The sequence below is a fragment of the Leucoraja erinacea genome, chromosome 15 (assembly GCF_028641065.1).
Source record: "Leucoraja erinacea ecotype New England chromosome 15, Leri_hhj_1, whole genome shotgun sequence".
Taxonomy (NCBI): domain Eukaryota; kingdom Metazoa; phylum Chordata; class Chondrichthyes; order Rajiformes; family Rajidae; genus Leucoraja; species Leucoraja erinaceus.
The window spans coordinates 43,211,974-43,227,529 of record NC_073391.1 but is presented as its reverse complement, the minus strand read 5'-3'; the positions used below and the strand labels follow the sequence as shown (position 1 = coordinate 43,227,529).

At 46.0% G+C, this 15,556-nt stretch overlaps 1 protein-coding gene across 4 annotated transcripts in view; it reads left to right on the top strand.

Annotated features, from left to right (window-relative positions):
- Positions 1-897: 897 nt before the first annotated feature.
- The window catches only part of slc25a16 (solute carrier family 25 member 16), a 40,706-nt gene continuing 26,047 nt past the window's right edge, over positions 898-15,556 (top strand). The window contains exons 1-2 of one of the 4 annotated variants that reach the window (XM_055647287.1): positions 898-1,155; positions 12,935-13,061. In XM_055647287.1, the coding sequence (XP_055503262.1) occupies positions 12,971-13,061 (91 nt within the window). In that variant the 5' untranslated portion in view covers positions 898-1,155; positions 12,935-12,970. Of the gene's footprint in view, positions 1,156-3,002; positions 3,371-12,934; positions 13,062-15,556 lie in introns of those variants that run through there. The other 3 variants (XM_055647284.1, XM_055647283.1, XM_055647285.1) reach the window with 3 other exon arrangements.

Below are 15,556 nucleotides of genomic sequence, written 5' to 3'. Positions count from 1 at the left end.
ACTCTCTTGACTAAATAAATTCCTCATTATCTTCCGAAAGGAACATCCTTTTATTCTGAGTATCTTCTAGTCCTAGACTTCCACAAAAGTAACCATTTGATTCATCTCAACTGTGAAGGAGGAACCACTGTCCCTGAATCTGGATGTATTGTTTTCAAACGTCTGTACCTTTTACCTGATGTGAGAGGGGAGAAGAGGGAAGTACCAGGGTGAGACCGGTCTTGGATTACACTGATGGCCCTGCCGAGGCAACGTGAGTATAGATGGAATCCATGGAAGGGAGGTTAGTTTACGTGATGGTCTGGGCTATGTCCACGACTCTCTGCAATTTCTTGTGGTCTTGGATGGAGCTGTTGCCAAATCATGCTGCAATTTACTTTAATTTAGAGAGACAGTGCTGAAACAGGCCCTTCGGCCCACCAAGTCTGCACCAACCTGTGATCCCCATCTGCAGAAGTCAGTGAGTATTGTTGGGGACATATGAGGCCTGGGCGAAGTGGATGTGGAGAGGATGTTTCCACTAGTGGACGCACCTTTAGGTAGGAGATGAGGGAGATTGTCTTTAGTCAGGTGGCGAGTCTGTGGAATTCATTGCCACAGAAGGATACCTGTAAGGCAGAGATCGACAGATTCTTGATTAGTTTGGGTGTAAGGGGATATGGGGAGAAGGCAAGAGAATGAATGGGGGTTGAGTGGAAAAGATAGATAGATCAGCCATGATGACTTGAAAGCCGAATGGCCTAATTCCTCAATTACGACATGACATACCTTCTGAGAAAAGAGGGGCGCTGGTTGGCCTGCTCTCTTGGCCAGATGCCTACTAATGTTTACATTACGCGTTGTGGTGTTGCTGCAAGTAGTGTATCATATGACAACATATACACACACACTTCACCCGTGTGCAGTTTTAGATGCATGCATTTGATTCAGGCTGTGTGCACCAACCAATGCAAACCGTGCTGCAGGTTGCAGCCGCGCGGTCATTTGCTCCGGTGATCGAGAGAGGCGGGCTGCGCGCGGAGGCCCGGATGCAGTGGCCGTCGTCGGGCTGTTTGTTAACGGACGAGGCCGCGGGGGGCGGCGGCCAAAGGTCAGTCACTCGCTCTGTCTATCGGTCTATTAACCGGCGGCTGAGGCGAGAGAAGCCGAGATAAGGTCAGTGGGCTGCACGCTGGAGAGGGGGAGAGAGAGGGAGAGAGAGAGGGAGGGAGCTGCTGGACGAGGGGTTGATCCCGAGGGAGAAGGATCATGTGTGGGTGAAGGTGAAGGAGGTGAAGCAAGATGGAGTGAGTGGTTTGTCGCCCCTCGCACGTGTATCCCCAGTCACCGCCCCCTTTCTCCTCCAACGTGCGCTCCTCTCCCTTTATTTCACCACCTTCCCAATCCTACCCTTGTCCCCAACCACCACCATGCCTTCACTCTCCTCCCCGGCGTCCGCTCTCTCTCCACCCCCACCTCTTCCACCAAAACCCCTCCATTTACTCTCCGTCTCCTTCCATCCATATCCCCTCTATCCACTCCCAGTCGCCTTCCACACCTATCGCCTCCCTCACTTCTTCCACCCATATCCCTCCGTCTTCTTTCACCCTTCTCCCTGTCTTCTTCCACCCTTAGTCCCCCTATCCCCTGCCTTCCACCCCTCCTCCCGACTTGCGCCACCCGCTTTGCTCCTCTCCTCCCCCCCGCCTTTTCTCCACCCTGCTCTCTCCCCCACCTTCCACTCCTCCACCCCCCATCCACTCCTTCCCCCCTCCCTCCCCCTGCTTTCTACCTGGAGGTAGGAGAAGTCCAGAATAAATCGGGGCCGGCAATAGATGACCAAGGAAAGGTGGAGCCCATAATTGTTGACTGAGTGAGATTAGATTTTTGGCATTGCTACCATCTGTGCTCTGTAACCTCTGATTCTAAATGGAAAGATCCTCATTGAGTCCAATGTCATTGATTAACAGCCGCATCGTTATATTTGTAAACCTCAGTGCAAAATCCTTCCAATTATTTATTTCCACTTGTGTACATTGGCGCAGATTAGCAGTGTGATTCAGGTATTACTGTGGGACACAAACAAATGCGAGTGAGTTCCTGTCTGGTGGCGCCACCATGGGGCGTCCAGTGGCGCAGTTTGGAGCAAAGATCTTATAGTTTGGAGATTACACAGAAAAGCTGGAGAAACTCAGCGGGTGCAGCAGCATCTATGGAGCGAAGGAAATAGGCAACGTTTCGGGCCGAAACCCTTCTTCAGACTGATCAGGGGTGGGGGTGGGGGGGGGACAAGAAAGGGAAAAGGAGGAGTAGCCGGAAGGCTGGAGGGTGGGAGGAGACAGCAGGGGAGCTGAGGAAGGGGATGAGACAGCAAGGACTAACAGAATTGGGAGAAGTCGATGTTCATGCCCCCAGGGTGCAGACTCCCCAAACGGAATATGAGGTGCTGTTCCTCCAATTTCCGGTGCTGCTCGCTGTGGCCATGGAGGAGACCCAGGACAGAGAGGTCGGAGGCGGAGGGGGAGTTGAAGTGCTGAGCCACCGGGAGGTCAGCTTGGTTATTGCGGACCGAGCGGAGGTGTTCGGCGGAACAGCACCTCGTATTCCGTTTGGGGAGTCTGCACCCCGGGGGCATGAACATCGAATTCTCCCAATTTTGTTCAAAGATCTTATAGCGGAGCGCTTCGCTCTAAGATCTTTGATTTTGTTAGTCCTTGCTGTCTCCTCCCCTTCCTCAGCCCCCCTGCTGTCTCCTCCCATCCCCCAGCCTTCGGGCTACTCCTCCTTTTCCCTTTCTTGCCCCCACCCACCCCCGCCCCCGATCAGTCTGAAGAAGGGTTTCGGCCCGAAACGTTGCCTATTTCCTTCGCTCCATAGATGCTGCTGCACCCGCTGAGTTTCTCCAGTTTTTTTTGTGTAAACTTGGTATAGTTTCTTCTGGATCCTCCCAGTTTCCTCCCACATCCCAAACACGTGCAGGTTGGTAGCAAAGATTTGGTCGGTAGGTTGCAGAAACAAAGACATGCAGAAGAACTTCAGACCCTATCTGAAGAAGGGTCGTGATCTGAAATCTCACTAGAGATGCTGCCTGTCCTGCTGAGTTACTCCAGCTTTCTGTGTCTATTTTTGGTTTAAACCAGCATCTGCAGTTCCTTCCTACACATTACAGCTGCAATTGACGGTGGATAAGCACAGGGGATAGATTTAAAGATTGCATGGATAAATTGCAACGTCTGGCATAAAAATAAAACGTAAGGCGGCTCAACAGTGGGCCGAGGAGCTTTATTCTGCAGATTCGTGACCCAAACTATCTGAAATTTTCACATATTGTGTAAAAAAAATTATATAAATCACCCCTGAAACTCGATATGAAGAAGACTCTAACTAAAAGGTAAGATCTAAAGTCTGAATTTATGAAAATCTATCTGTATGGAGTTTAATTAATCCCTTTTATAATGTGAATAAATTCATTCTTTCATTCACTTCATTCATTCAAAACACAGTAAATTAACCATTGTCACTAATGCCAGTCTGTTGTAGAGTAATAAGTCTTTAACAGCTAATCTCGGAGCTGCCTGCGAAAACTTACCGGGAAAAAGTGCTCCGATCGCGGGACATAGGTACTCGCGGTAAAGTGAAGCCACGGTCTCAATTAATAAGCGGCCGATTCGCGAACGCGGAGCCGCTGATCATCTCCGCGGGCGGGCAGGGGGGGGGAGACTGTACATAGTGCCGTCTATAGCGGCCGTTATCAGACCCCCGACAACGGGGAAAAAAACGGAGGGATATCGATCGCTATTTATAGGCCGCTTATGAATTGAGACCGCGGCTTCACTTTACCGCGAACACCTATGTCCCGCGGTCGGAGCACTTTTTCCTGGTAAGTTTTCGCAGGCAGCTCCGAGATTAGCTGTTAAAGACTTATTACTCTACAACAGGCTGGTATTAGTGACAATGTTTAATTTACTGTGTTTTGAATGAATGAAGTAAGTGCACCACTTGTCACTCAGCGGGTCAGACTGCATATCTGGAGAATTTGGATAGGAGACATTTCAGGTCTGGATCCCTCTTCGAAGAACAGTCCTAACCCGAAATATCATCTATTCTCTATCTCCAGCGATGCTGCCCGACCCGCTGAGTTACTCCAGTAATTTGGCTCCATCTCAGGTTGGTGGTTTGATAGACGCAAAATGCTGGCGTAACTCAGTGGGTCAGGCACCATCACTGAAGAAAACAGATAGGCGATGAATCGTAGGGAACCTCCTTCCGACACCAGAAGGTTCCCGACCTGAAAAATATAACGATGGGAAGGGTTTCGGCCCAAAACGTTGCCTATTTCCTTCGCTCCATAGATGGTGCCGCACCCGCTGAGTTTCTCCAGCATTTTTGTCTACCTTCGATTTTCCAGCATCTGCAGTTCTTTCTTGAACAAATATAACGATGCGGCTGTTAATCAATGACATTGAACTCAATGAGGATCTTTCTATGTAGAATCAGGTGTTACAGAGCACAGATACTGCCTGACCCGCTGAGTTACTCCAGCATTTTGTGTATATTTAGTATAAACCAGCACCAGCAGTTCCTTTTTATTACAGTCTGAAGAAGGGTTTCGGCCGGAAACGTTGCCTATTTCTTTCGCTCCATAGATGCTGCTGCACCGCTGTGTTTCTCCAGCTTTTTTGTGTACCTTTTTATTACAGGTTGGCTGGTTGCTTAACCGGTGTAAATTGTTTCCCTTGGATGATAATGGGGAGAAATGTTCCCTAGAGGAATGTGGGGAGAATAAAATGATATTACTGATCCTCTCCAAATCATAAGTGATAGGAGCAAAGTTGTGCCATTCGGCCCGTCTAGTCTACTCTGCCATTCACCATGGCTGATCTATCCCTCCCTCCTAACCCCATTCTCCTGCCTTCTCCCCATAACCTTTGACACCCGTACTAATCAAGAATCTATCTCTGCCTTTATAATATCCATTGACGGCCTCCAGAGCCTTCTGGGAAAAATAATTCAACAGATTCACCACCCTTTGATTAAAGAAGTTTCTCCTCATCTTCCTCCTAAAGGAATATCCTTTAATACTGAGGCTGTGACCTTTGGTTCTGGACTCTCCCAGGATGTATACGGATGGTTTTCTAAGCCAATATGTAGAGGAACCAAAAAGAGGGCAGGCCGTCCTAGACTGGGTATTGTACAATCCAACATGTTGTGCAAAACCCCTTGGGCAATAGTGATCGTAATATAGCAGCATTCTGCACTAACATGGAGAGTGACACGGTTAATTTGGAGACAAGCGTCCTGAACTTAAAGAAATGTAACTGACGGTATGAGACGGGAATTGGCTAGGATAGACGGGCAAATAATACTTAAAGAGTTGACGGTGGATAAGTAATGGCATAGATTTAAAGATTGCATGGATGAATTACAACAAATGCCCATCCCTGTCTGGCATAAAAATAAAACGGAAGGCAGCTCAACCATGGCTAAGGAGGGAAATTAAGGATAGTGTTAAATCCAAGGAAGAGGCATATAATTTGGCCAGAGAAAGCAGCAAACCAGAGGACTGGGAGAAATTTAGAATTTAACAGATGAGAACAAAGGGATTAATTTCATTAGGATGGAGAGTGACATTGTTAATTCAGAAACAATGGTTTTGAACTTAAAGAAAGGTAACTTTGAGGGTATGAGACGTGAATTGGCCAAAATTGACTGGCAATTAATTCTAAAAGGGTTGACGGTGGATATGCAATGGAAGGCATTTAAAGACTGCATGGATGAACTACAAAAATTGTTCATCCCAGTTTGGCAAAAGAATAAATCAGGGAAGGTAGTGCATCCATGGATAACAAGGGAAATCAGGGATAGTATCAAAGCAAAGGATGATGCGTACAAACTAGCCAGAAAAAGCAGCATACCGGAGGACTGGGAGAAATTCAGAGACCAGCAGAGGAGGACGAAGGGCTTAATTAGAAAAGGAAAAATGGATTATGAAAGAAAACTGGCAGTGAACATAAAAACTGACCGCAAAAGTTTTTATAGATATGTGAAAAGAAAGAGATTAGTTAAAACAAATGTAGGTCCCTTGCAGTCAGAAACAGGTGAGTTGATCATGGGTAACCAGGATATGGCGGACCAATTGAATAACTACTTTGGTTCCGTCTTCACTAAGGAAGACATAAATGATCTGCCGGAAATAGCAGGGGCCCGCGGGTCAAAGGAGGTGGAGGAATTGAGGGAAATCCAGGTTAGTCGGGAAGTGGTGTTGGGTAAATTGAATGGATTAAAGGCCGATAAATCCCCAGGGCCAGATAGGCTGCATCCCAGAGTACTTAAGGAAGTAGCTCCAGAAATAGTGGATGCATTAGTAATAATCTTTCAAAACTCTTTAGATTCTGGAGCAGTTCCAGAGGATTGGCGGGTAGCAAACGTAACCCCACTTTTTAAGAAGGGAGGGAGAGAGAAAACGGGGAATTACAGACCAGTTAGCCTAACATCGGTAGTGGGGAAACTGCTAGAGTCGGTTATTAAAGATGGGATAGCAGCACATTTGGAAAGTGGTGAAATCATTGGACAAAGTCAGCATGGATTTACGAAAGGTAAATCATGTCTGACGAATCTTATAGAATTTTTCGAGGATGTAACTAGTAGCGTGGATAGGGGAGAACCAGTGGATGTGGTGTATCTGGACTTCCAGAAGGCTTTCGACAAGGTCCCACATAAGAGATTAGTATACAAACTTAAAGCACATGGCATTGGGGGTTCAGTATTGATGTGGATAGAGAACTGGCTGGCAAACAGGAAGCAAAGAGTAGGAGTAAACGGGTCCTTTTCACAATGGCAGGCAGTGACTAGTGGGGTACCGCAAGGCTCAGTACTGGACCCCAGCTATTTACAATATATATTAATGATCTGGATGAGGGAATTGAAGGCAATATCTCCAAGTTTGCGGATGACACTAAGCTGGGGGGCAGTGTTAGGTGTGAGGAGGATGCTAGGAGACTGCAAGGTGACTTGGATAGGCTGGGTGAGTGGGCAAATGTTTGGCAGATGCAGTTTAATGTGGATAAATGTGAGGTTATCCATTTTGGTGGCAAAAACGGGAAAGCAGATTATTATCTAAACGGTGGCCGATTGGGAAAGGGGGAGATGCAGCGAGACCTGGGTGTCATGGTACACCAGTCATTGAAGGTAGGCATGCAGGTGCAGCAGGCAGTAAAGAAAGCGAATGGCATGTTGGCTTTCATAGCAAGAGGATTTGAGTATAGGAGCAGGGAGGTTCTACTGCAGTTGTATAGGGTCTTGGTGAGACCACACCTGGAGTATTGCGTGCAGTTTTGGTCTCCAAATCTGAGGAAGGACATTATTGCCATAGAGGGAGTGCAGAGAAGGTTCACCAGACTGATTCCTGGGATGTCAGGACTGTCTTATGATAAAAGACTGGATAGACTTGGTTTATACTCTCTAGAATTTAGGAGATTGAGAGGGGATCTTATAGAAACTTACAAAATTCTTAAGGGGTTGGACAGGCTAGATGCAGGAAGATTGTTCCCGATGTTGGGGAAGTCCAGGACAAGGGGTCACAGCTTAAGGATAAGGGGGAAATCCTTTAAAACCGAGATGAGGAGAACTTTTTTCACACAGAGAGTGGTGAATCTCTGGAACTCTCTGCCACAGAGGGTAGTTGAGGCCAGTTCATTGGCTATATTTAAGAGGGAGTTAGATGTGGCCCTTTTGGCCAAGGGGATCAGAGGGTATGGAGAGAAGGCAGGTACGGGATACTAAGTTGGATGATCAGCCATGATCATATTAAATGGCGGTGCAGGCTCGAAGGGCCGAATGGCCTACTCCTGCACCTAATTTCTATGTTTCTATGTTTCTAATTAAGAGGGGGGGGGGAAATAGAGCATGAAAGAAAGCTTGCGGGGAATATAAAACTGATTAAAAGCTTCCATAGATATGTGAAGAGGAAAATATTAATGTAGGTCCCTTGCTGACAGAGACTGGAGAGTTGTGAATCTGTGGAATTCTCTTCCCCCCCCCACCCAACTTTTTGGAGACTGACTTCTGTTGATCCAGCAAAACGGATAATCCAGAAAAGCTCCTGAACCAAGGGTGCTAGAAAAATGGCGGTGGGCCTGTAGCAGGTCGTTTGCTTATATCTGTTTTTCTAGAATATACTTTCAAAGGGAAGGCAAGAGAATGGGGTTGACAGGGAAAGATAGGTCAGCTATTATTGAACGGTGGAGTAGACTTGATGGGCTGATTAGCCTAATTCTGCTCCTAGAACATATGAACTTATTAATGCCATTGAAGAGAGAGCAGATGGACAGTATTTGGAAAAATGTGTTCAAAGTATCCTTCGAGGGCAATCCAACATGCTTGCTTGACTCCTGGAAATTTCTAACCATGACTGTTCAAAATGGAGTGGGAACATTTGAGACGGTGTTGCAAGCTTCAAGTCCATGCCTTGGCTCCAAACACCGTTTGTGTGTAAGCGGAAGAAGTGCATCCCTGCAAATTCTGCCCTGACTGTTAGAGTCTGTGGTTCCTACGGGACCAGAGTGGAAACAAGCCATCCTCATTTCCGAGGGACAACCAAAGAAGACCACCTAACATGCACAAATAATTCTTTTCACTGACATGTCAGTTTATTGGTCTTAAATTTAAGATAAATAGAGATGCCTTGACATCAGTAAACTCGTGGTAAAAGTGCAGACATAAAACCCGTTGGTTTTGCATGACTTACAAAATATTTCTCCTAATTCATCCGCTGCATTTATCTGCGTTGGTGGCAATATGGGATCCAAGGTGAGCTGGCAAATAGGATCCAAAGTGTACAGAAAGGAACTGTAGACGATGCTTTATACCGAAGATAGAGACAAAGTGCTGGAGTAACTCAACGGGTCAGGCAGCACCTCGAGAAAAAGGATGATGTGACGTTTCAGGCCAGGACCCTTCTTCAGATTCGAAACGTCACCCTCCTTTTTCTCCAGAGATGCTGCTTGACCCGCTGAGTTACTCCAGCACTTTGTCTCTATAATAGGAACCAAAACTGGCTTGATGATAGGCAGAGGGTAGTAGTGGAAGAGTATTTATCTGAATGGAAGTCTGACACGTGGTGCACTGCAGGGATCAGTGCTAGGACCTTTACTGTTTGTGGTATATATGAATGACTTGTACGTGTATGTCAGAGGTATGATGATGTTTGAAGGTAACACTGGTTTTGGTGGTGCTGAGAATAGCATGCAAGGTCATCTAAGGCTACTATAGGATATAGATCAGGTGAAAAGTTTAGTGGAGCATTGACAGATGTATTTTTAATCCTGATAAATCTGAGGTGACTTAACTGAAAGTATTCAGTGGGCCAAGCAATATCTGTGGAGGGAAGTGGCCAGTCAAATTGATGGGTGAAATTGTCAACACCAATACAATTGTTTACATCGCGGATAAAAATTCTGGGAATGGTGCCGGAGTTAGAAACATAGAAACATAGAAAGTAGGTGCAGGAGTAGGCCATTCGGCCCTTCGTGCCTGCACCACCATTCAATATGATCATCGCTGAACATCCAACTCAGTATCCTGTACCTGCCTTCTCTCCATACCCCCTGATCCCTTTAGCCACAAGGGCCACATCTAACTCCCTTTTAAATATAGCCAATGAACTGGCCTCAACTACCTTCTGTGGCAGAGAATTCCAGAGATTTACCACTCTCTGTGTGAAAAATGTTTTCCTCATCTCTGTCCTAAAAGATTTCCCCCTTATCCTTAAACTGTGCCCCCTTGTTCTGGACTTCCCCAACATCGGGAACAATCTTCCTGCATCTAGCCTGTCCAACCCCATAAGAATTTTGTAAGTTTCTATAAGATTCCCCCCCCAATCTTCTAAATTCTAGCGAGTACAAGCCGAGTCTATCCAGTATTGGTTTAGAACAATGACTGCACTGCAGAGATAGGTGTAGCCAGGGACCACATGAGTGCACATGGCTACACCTTTAGTTTGTAGTCTAATCCACGTCTTGTACAGTTGTAACATGGTGTTCCAACTTTGGTATTTAGTGCGTTGATTGATGAAGGCAAGCGTGCTAAATGTCTTCAAGACCTTGTCTGCCTATGCTACCTTTAGGGATCAATATACTTGAACCCTGAGGTGTCTCTGTTCTACAACGTTCTCCAGGGGCCTGTCATTTACTGTGCAAGTCATGCTTTGGTTTTAACTTGTCAAAATGCAACTTCCTCTGGCTTCACATCTCACGCCTATTCTCTCTTTATCTCACACCTTTTGTCTTTTCACCTCCTGGTTTTTCAATAGTCAATCGTCTATTTAATTGTCATTTGGACCCCTGGAGGTCCAAATGAAATGCCGTTTCTGCAGCCATACATTACACACAAATAGACCCCAGACACAACACAATTTACATTTTACATAAACATCCATCACATAACTGTGATGGAAGGCCAAAAAAAAATCTTATCTCTCCCCCCCTCCTCCATGGCAAAGTCAAAGCCCCCTGCTGGCGATGCACTCTCCCCCGGCCATTAAAGCCACGCCGGGTGGTGCGAGGTCACAGTCACCGCCCCCCAGCTGGCGATGGCAATTGTCCCGCGGCCATTAAAGCCACGCCGGGTGGTGCGAGGTCACACACCGGGTCTTGGTGTTGGAGTCCCCGGTGTGCGCTCGCAGAGTCCCGCGGCCATTCCAAGCAGCGCGGGGCGGTGATGTTAGGCCCCGCTCCAGGAGCTCTTCGACCCCGCAACTCGGGCGGGAGAAGTCGCCGTTGCAGGAGCCCTGAAAAGCGGTCTCCCTCCAGGGAGCCGCGGGCTCCCGGTGCCGCCGTCCACAGACCTGCCGTTGGAGCCTCCGACTCTCCGGTAGCAGCAGCAGCAGCAGCGCGCTCCTCCACCGCTCCACCCGCTCCGGACTTGGCCAGCCCCGCGACGGTGATGGTGAGTCGGTGAGTCCCCGGCTTCTTCTGTTGGAGGCCGCTCCTCGTTGCGGCCTCAACGACAACTGAGACCCGACGAAAAAAGGTCGGGTCTCCAGTGCAGGGAGAAATTTAAAAGTTTCCCCCTCCCTCCCACCCCACCCCCCCCCCCCACACACACACCCCAACATAAAATAACAAAAACTACATATAAACATAGACAAAAAATAATAAAAATGCGGACAGGCTGCAGAGGCCGCTGCTGACCAGAGTCGCGCCCTGTCATCTGACAATCAACCCCACCCCACTTGCTGCACCCCCCTATCACTTCTCTGGCTTTGTCCTGCCCCTACCTCTCTTCCGGCCTTTTCCCCTTTACTACAATTAGTCTGAAGAAGGATCCCAACCTAAAAAGGCAATTATTCAAGTTCTCCAGAGATGCTGCCTGACTTGCTGAGTCACTTCATCAATTTGTGTCTCTGCATGCTTTGCCCTATTTCCCCAGTTGATCGGGGTCCTGTTATAATCATAGCCAACCTTCACTCTCCACTTTTCCACTAATTTTTGGTATCATCTGCAGACTTAATAATTGTGCCGAAATACATTCTCATCCCATCATTCATTGATGACGAACAACAATGGACCCAGCACTGATCCCCTGTGACCCAGTGCTGGTCAACGTGGGAAATAACTCTCCATTACCATCCACTGACTCCAACCACAAAGCCAGTTTTGCATCAAGTTGACAACCCGTCCTGAATCCCACGTGATCTAACATTCTACACCAGCCTACCACCCAGAACCTTGTCAATGGCCGAGCTAAAGTCCACGTAGGTGTCTGATAAAGGGTTTCAACCTGAAACGTCACCTATTCCTTTTCTCCAGAGATGCTGCTTGACCCGCTGAGTTACTCCAGCATTTTGTCTTACTTCCATATAGATAATCTCTACTGCCCTGCTCTCGTCAATCTTATTGGTCACCTGTTCATAAGATTAAATTCAAATTGGCAAGATCAGATTTCCCACGCACAGAGCCACGTTGACAATCCCTAATCATTCGTTGCCTTTCCAAATGCAGGCCGTTCCGGTGTGCCAGAATCACCTTACCAACTTTTCTATCACTGATGTTAGTCTCCAAGGCTTAAATAATGGCGCAACATTAGCCGCCCTCCAATCTTCGGGTACCTCCCAAACAGCTGGCAGTGATACTGATATCTCTGCCAGGGGCCCCAGCAATTGCTTCCTGAGCTTCCCACAATGTCCTTGGATACACTTAGTCGGATACCGAGAATCGATGCGCCTTTATGTTCTTTAAAACCGTGAGTATCTCCACTTTTGTAAAGTGGAGATGTCTTTGACATCATTAGGCACTTCTCCGAAATCCCTTGCGTCCGAGACCTTCTCCACAGTAAATCCAGATCAGTAGTATTCCTTTAACATCTCAACCGTCAATATGCCTATAATTGTGGACTTCAAGGAGACTGCAGATGCTGGTATCTTGAACAGTAACTCGAATAAAAATAGGGCCCCAAAAGGATGAACGTGGTTGTCTGTGTTTGAAACCTGTTTCCATGTTGTGTGACTCCATGACCACACCAAGACTGCTCCAAAGCTCTTCCCAAGACCATGGCTATACCATTAAGGAGGACAAAGGCTTCAGGCACACAAGATCCCCTCATGTAAATTCCCCTTCAAATAGTACATCTCCAAAGAACATCACTGTTTCTTCTTCATTGCTGGTCTAATCCTTTCCCAACAATACCCTGTGAGCATCTTCACCAGAATGACCTCAGAAATTTATGATGGGGGCTTCTGCCATCTTACACAGCTTCTGGATATCGACAAGAAATGGTGGCCTTGTCAATGATTCCTCGATCCTGGAAAATTAATACATTAAGAGGAAAAAAAAAATCCCTCTCACTGTTGAATTCAGAATTTTTGTTCCGAAATATGAAGAAACGATAGTGCAACTTTGTATGGTATCTTGCTGTTAAATAAACTTCATCTAATTTATTTCCTGTTTTTGCACTGCAGCTTAATCATCCGTGAAAAGATTGGGACTCGTTCGTCATGACAACGGAAGCCTCCATTCCTGGCAATGCCAAGCCTCACGCCCCTGTGCATCAAAATTATTTTTGGCTCCGCTCCTTCGTAGCAGGAGGTAACTATCAATTTGAATAAATTGATCATAGTATTACACCTGTTGTAGAAACACAAACCCTGTATAAAACCATGAGGTGCGTGGAAAAGGTAGAAAGCCAGTCTTTTTCCTGGGTTAGCGGAGTGCAAAACTGGAAGGCATACATTTAAGGAGAGGAGGAAGATTTAAAAGGAACCCAAAGGTCAACATTCAACAGGATGGTGTTTATATGGAAGGACTTTAAAAGGAACTTGGAGAGGGTGGTACAATGTAATAAACACGTTGGAAAGGTTTTAAAAGATATTCAGGGCAGATTCAAGGAGAGGAAATGTTTAGAGGATTATGTCAAATACAGGCAAGGGGTGCTAGCTCGGATGGATGTCTTGATCAGCATTGAGTTGGGCCGAAGGGTCTGTTTAGTCATTACAGCACGTAAACAGCCCCTTCATCCAAATCGTTTATGTCCCATCTTAGCCCTTCCTAATTGTGAGCGTTTGGCCCGTATCCATTTTAAACCTTTCCTTTTTGTACAGAGAGTAGTGGGGACCTGAAACGCATTGCCAGGAGCAACAGAGGAGCCAGATAAGATAGTGGTGTTTAAGAGGCTTTTAGATAGGCACGTGCAGGAAATAGAGGGACATGAATCATACGCAGGAAGATGAGATCAGTTTAACCTGGCAACATGTTTGGCACAAACATTGGACCCGTTCCTGTGCTGCATTGTTCTATGTTCCTCCCATTTCCATGCTGTATTTCTCCAGGACTTTATCTGGTTGTAGCCTGAGATCCTTTCTTTGCTCCGGTATCTCATGATACTTCCAAGGATCGATGTTTTTTCTGCTCGATATGTTAGCATCACCTAAAGAGAGAGTTTGTGCTTCCATGTGTATGCTGACGACTCTTGGTCCTGCCTTTTCTCTTAACCTCTCCATTGTGTTTAAATAATTTTGTTGATCGTCCAAGAGAATCTATTGAAATAACTAATCAACAAACAGTCTTCTTCCCCTTCTCCTATCTCTCCCAAAAACCAACCCTCCACCCTCTCCTGAAACCTGGCTGACCTTGCACCGTTTTTTTTCCCCCTTCCCACTTCTCCTTCCCACTCCATTTATACAATTTACAACAAATTTGCATATCACAGCATTTCTACCCCTGGGCTTAACAAGGGTTTGCAACTCTTTATCCTTTCGGCTCACACCTGTTTCTTCATCTCTGGCCTTTGTCCAACAATTTGGCTATCAAATAGCTCCCTCACCTGTGTTCACCTATCACTGGCGTCGCTCTGCTCTGCCCCTCCTCACTCCCAGCTTTCCCACCCCCTACAATCAGTCTCAAGAAGGCTTCCGACCCAAAACATCACCTATCCTTGTTCTCCAGGGATGCTGCCCAACCCACTCCAGAATTTTATGTCTATTTTTGAATCTGCTTGATTGTTCATAAGGTCATAAGGAATAGGAGTAGAATTAGGCCAATCGGCCCATCAAGTCTACTCCACCATTCAATCATGGTTGATCTATCTCTCCCTCCTAACCCCATTCCCCTGCCTTCTTCCCATAATCTCTGGCATCAGTACTAATCAAGAATCTATCAATCTCTGTCTTAAAAATATCTACTGACTTAATAATAATAATAATAATACATTTTATTTTTGGGCGCCTTTCAGACATCTCAAGGACACCTTACAAAGATTAACAAGAATAAAAAACATATAATCAGAATAAAATAAATAATAAATACATCACAGAAACACAAATTAAAAACAGAATTCAGTCCAAAAACAAAAAATCAAAAACACAATGTGACTTGGCCTCCACAGCCTTCTGTGGCAAAGAATTCTACAGATTCACCATCCTCTGACTAAAGAAATTCCTCCTCATCTCCTTCCTAAAGGAACGTCCTTTAATTCTGAGGCTATGATCTTTATTGGAAACATCCTCTCCACATCCACTCTATCTAAGCCTTTCATTATTCTGTTTGTTTCAATGAGGACCCCCTAATTTTTCTAAACTCCATCGAGTACAGGCCCAGTGCTGTCAAACGCTCATCATAGGTTAACCTACTCATGGGATCATGATTGAAAATTTGGTTCCTCTTCACATTGGAAAAGATGCCATTGCTCATCAACTGAGAGGGTAGACCGGGCCAAATTGGCATGTCTATATGAAAGATTAAAACTCTTGCACTATGGCACTGTAATTAATGTGCACAAACAATTAGTGGGGCTTGCACCCACATTTCTGACTAGGACAATGGTCAATTTTAGGCTCTTTCGTTCTATTATATGTATACTTTGTATATCTATGCAAATAGTATTTAGATGTTGCAGATTCTCTTTGTTGGCGTTGACAAAGGGGTGCCGCACGATTGGCAACCCGCCTGCAATCTGTTTGTTTTTCCGTCTTTTAAAAATTTTTTAGTGTGTGTTAAAAGTTTGTGTAAATGTTCGATTTTATTTATGTGGGGGTTGGGGGAAACTTTTTTTTACAATTTCTTACCTTGCCGGAGATGTGATTACT